Genomic DNA, 2,624 nt, shown 5'->3' on the forward strand with positions numbered 1-2,624 from the left:
ATTTAAATCATTGGAAATGTTTGTGACAAACGTAAAATATTTTAAGCGACAGGGATATAGGTATAAGCGAGTGATATAGTAGGGTGGGGGAAGAAGGGACACCTTTAGCACATAATATTCAAATATCCTGACCGGGTTTTCAACAAGTAACAACGGTCTATAGGAGTCGTGAGGATACGGTTTTATAACCTATTGAATTTTCTTTGTTTACTAGCAAATGGGGCAAGAAAATAGAATGAAAAGATGTCCCATCTTCCCCCACACTACTATAAATATAAAACTTATTAATTCGTAAAAAAAGGATTTTTTAAATTATGACCGCTTTACTTCTTGTTAAAAAGCTGTTTATTACCGGCCGTTATTTTTCTCAAAATACTCAATAATGTTTTTGACTAATTCTGATTTATAGCATCTTCTTATATAGACATCAGCTTTTAAGATATTTTGCTCAAAATGGCAAACGTAGATGCCCATCAAGCTCTTATAGTTAATCCAGCAGTGCCTGGTCGGAACCCAAATCGATATAAAAATGTCATCATCGATCTTGCTGTGAGTATAATAACAGTTTATATGCTTTATATTTAGTTAAGAGACTGACGATGCCATTTAGGCGAAGTTTATATATTTTATATAGTAGGGTGGGAAAGATGGGACACCTTTAACACTAATAACCAAAACATCCTGATCGTGTTTTAAACAATTAACAACCGTCTATGGAAGTCGTGAGGATACGGATTTAGGTTTGTTTGAATTTCCTTTGTTTACTACCAAATGAGTCGAGAAATTAGAATGAACGCAGTCCCATCTTCCCCCATCCTACTATATCCAAATATCCCGATCGTGTTTTAAATCAACAACGGTCGTGAGGCTACGATTTTATAATTCTTTGCATGTTCTTTGTTTACTAGCAAATGGGACGAGAAAATATAACGGAAAGGTGTCCCATCTTCTCCCAACACTATATATTATACATTTGACTGGGCTTGATTTTTGTCTGTTACCTTTTCGTAGCACCGGATCCTGACTCAATTCATTACACAAGAATCGTCCTGCTAAATGGGCACCATCAGATCAGGATCAGATTCACGGAATTTATTACAGTTACTTTATTTAATACAAACATGACAGCCCGTATATTTATATATGTATGATACGATTTTACGTCTTGGTTAAAAACTAAAGCCATACTCAGTGATGTCAGAAGTCAAATCACTGAAGTTAGTTTTAGTTTTTAAAAACCGTAACATTTAAAATGAAGGCAATCGTATCGTTAGTAGGATGGGGCATGACGGAACACCTTTAGCACATAATAACCTAATACCCTGATCGTATTTTTAAAATTAACATCGGTCTATTGGAGTCGTAAGGATACGGTTTTATAATTCTTTAAGTGTTTTTGTTTACTACCAAATGGGACGAGAAAATAGAATGAAAAGGTGTCCCATCTTCCCCACTCTACTACATATGGGCTGTCATAATTCTATTAAAACTGACCAGAAAACCCGGGTTTTAAAGACCTAAGTTTATTTAAACTAACCGATACAGAAAGGTTACGACTCGTATTTTATTGGCAGGTTTCGGAAACAATTCTTGGTGTATTAAGCATTGTGCTTGGTAGTGAAATTGTATCAATTAAAAGTGGCGTGCCAGACATGGTTTGTCGTTATCCGGTTAATATCTGTCACGTATCATTCAGCCATTATTTCCCAGAGTCTCTAAAAGGATTATTGCCTGGTATATGGGTTAGTATACATAACTTCTATACGTGTCACACGTTACTACTAATATACTGTATATAGGGTAAGATGGGACACTTACATCACATAATATCCAAATATCATGATCGTGTTTTATACAATTAACAACAGTCTATATGAGAGTCGTTAGGATGCGGTTTTATAATTATTTGCACAATTCTTTGTTTACAACCTAATGGAACGAGAAAATAGAGTGAAAAGGTGTCCCATCTTCCCCCACCGTGCTATATTGGCTGTAAGAGGTATGATGTTGGGCACGAATTCTGTGAAACAGAACACCCGTGTTATAACGACTGCCGTTGCTCTGTCATGTGAGGATAAATAAAACATATTTATTTATTCGCAATAACAATAATATCAGTATTTTTAATTGTTTTGACAACTGCATGGAGGATGACATGAGTTGGATGAACCGAAGTTAAATTTGGTTTCATGCACCTATATTCAGTCAATGCATCTATAATAATTAAACGTTGCAACTGCCATCTATTCACAAATATTTGATATAAATTAGGTAGAATACTGTTAAATATGATACCTATACGTACTAGGTTCTGATTGCTGGTATTCTTGGAATTTTCGCTAGCAGGAACCGGCCATCTTCAAACGTCGTAAGTTTAGTGTTACAAGCAAATTTGTCAGCGCTTTAATATAATACTTATATACACCCAGATAAACTCTCATGTGATTCTTTCCATCACAGCAGCGATATTTTCAGTTGGACAAGTTGCTGGCGGAATAGTTCTTGCCTTTTACAGCGCGGTAAATCTATTTTGCCAATATTTTTCATCAGTTATTGTATAAGATCCGTCAGTTAAACAAATTATCGTTTAAAACTTGTTGACGACTGACTTAGAATAGCAATTG

General features: G+C 35.2%; 1 protein-coding gene across 2 annotated transcripts in view; it reads left to right on the forward strand.

Moving 5' to 3' along the window:
- Positions 1-236: 236 nt before the first annotated feature.
- LOC108950729 overlaps positions 237-2,624 on the forward strand; it is a 3,610-nt gene continuing 1,222 nt past the window's right edge. The window contains exons 1-4 of one of the 2 annotated variants that reach the window (XM_018816756.2): positions 237-549; positions 1,575-1,742; positions 2,309-2,368; positions 2,430-2,519. In XM_018816756.2, the coding sequence (XP_018672301.2) occupies positions 454-549; positions 1,575-1,742; positions 2,309-2,368; positions 2,430-2,519 (414 nt within the window). In that variant the 5' untranslated portion in view covers positions 237-453. The remainder of the gene's footprint in view (positions 550-1,574; positions 1,743-2,308; positions 2,369-2,429; positions 2,520-2,624) is intronic. The other variant, XM_026839693.1, reaches the window with a different exon arrangement.

Source organism: Ciona intestinalis, unplaced genomic scaffold (assembly GCF_000224145.3).
Source record: "Ciona intestinalis unplaced genomic scaffold, KH HT000697.1, whole genome shotgun sequence".
NCBI lineage: Eukaryota > Metazoa > Chordata > Ascidiacea > Phlebobranchia > Cionidae > Ciona > Ciona intestinalis.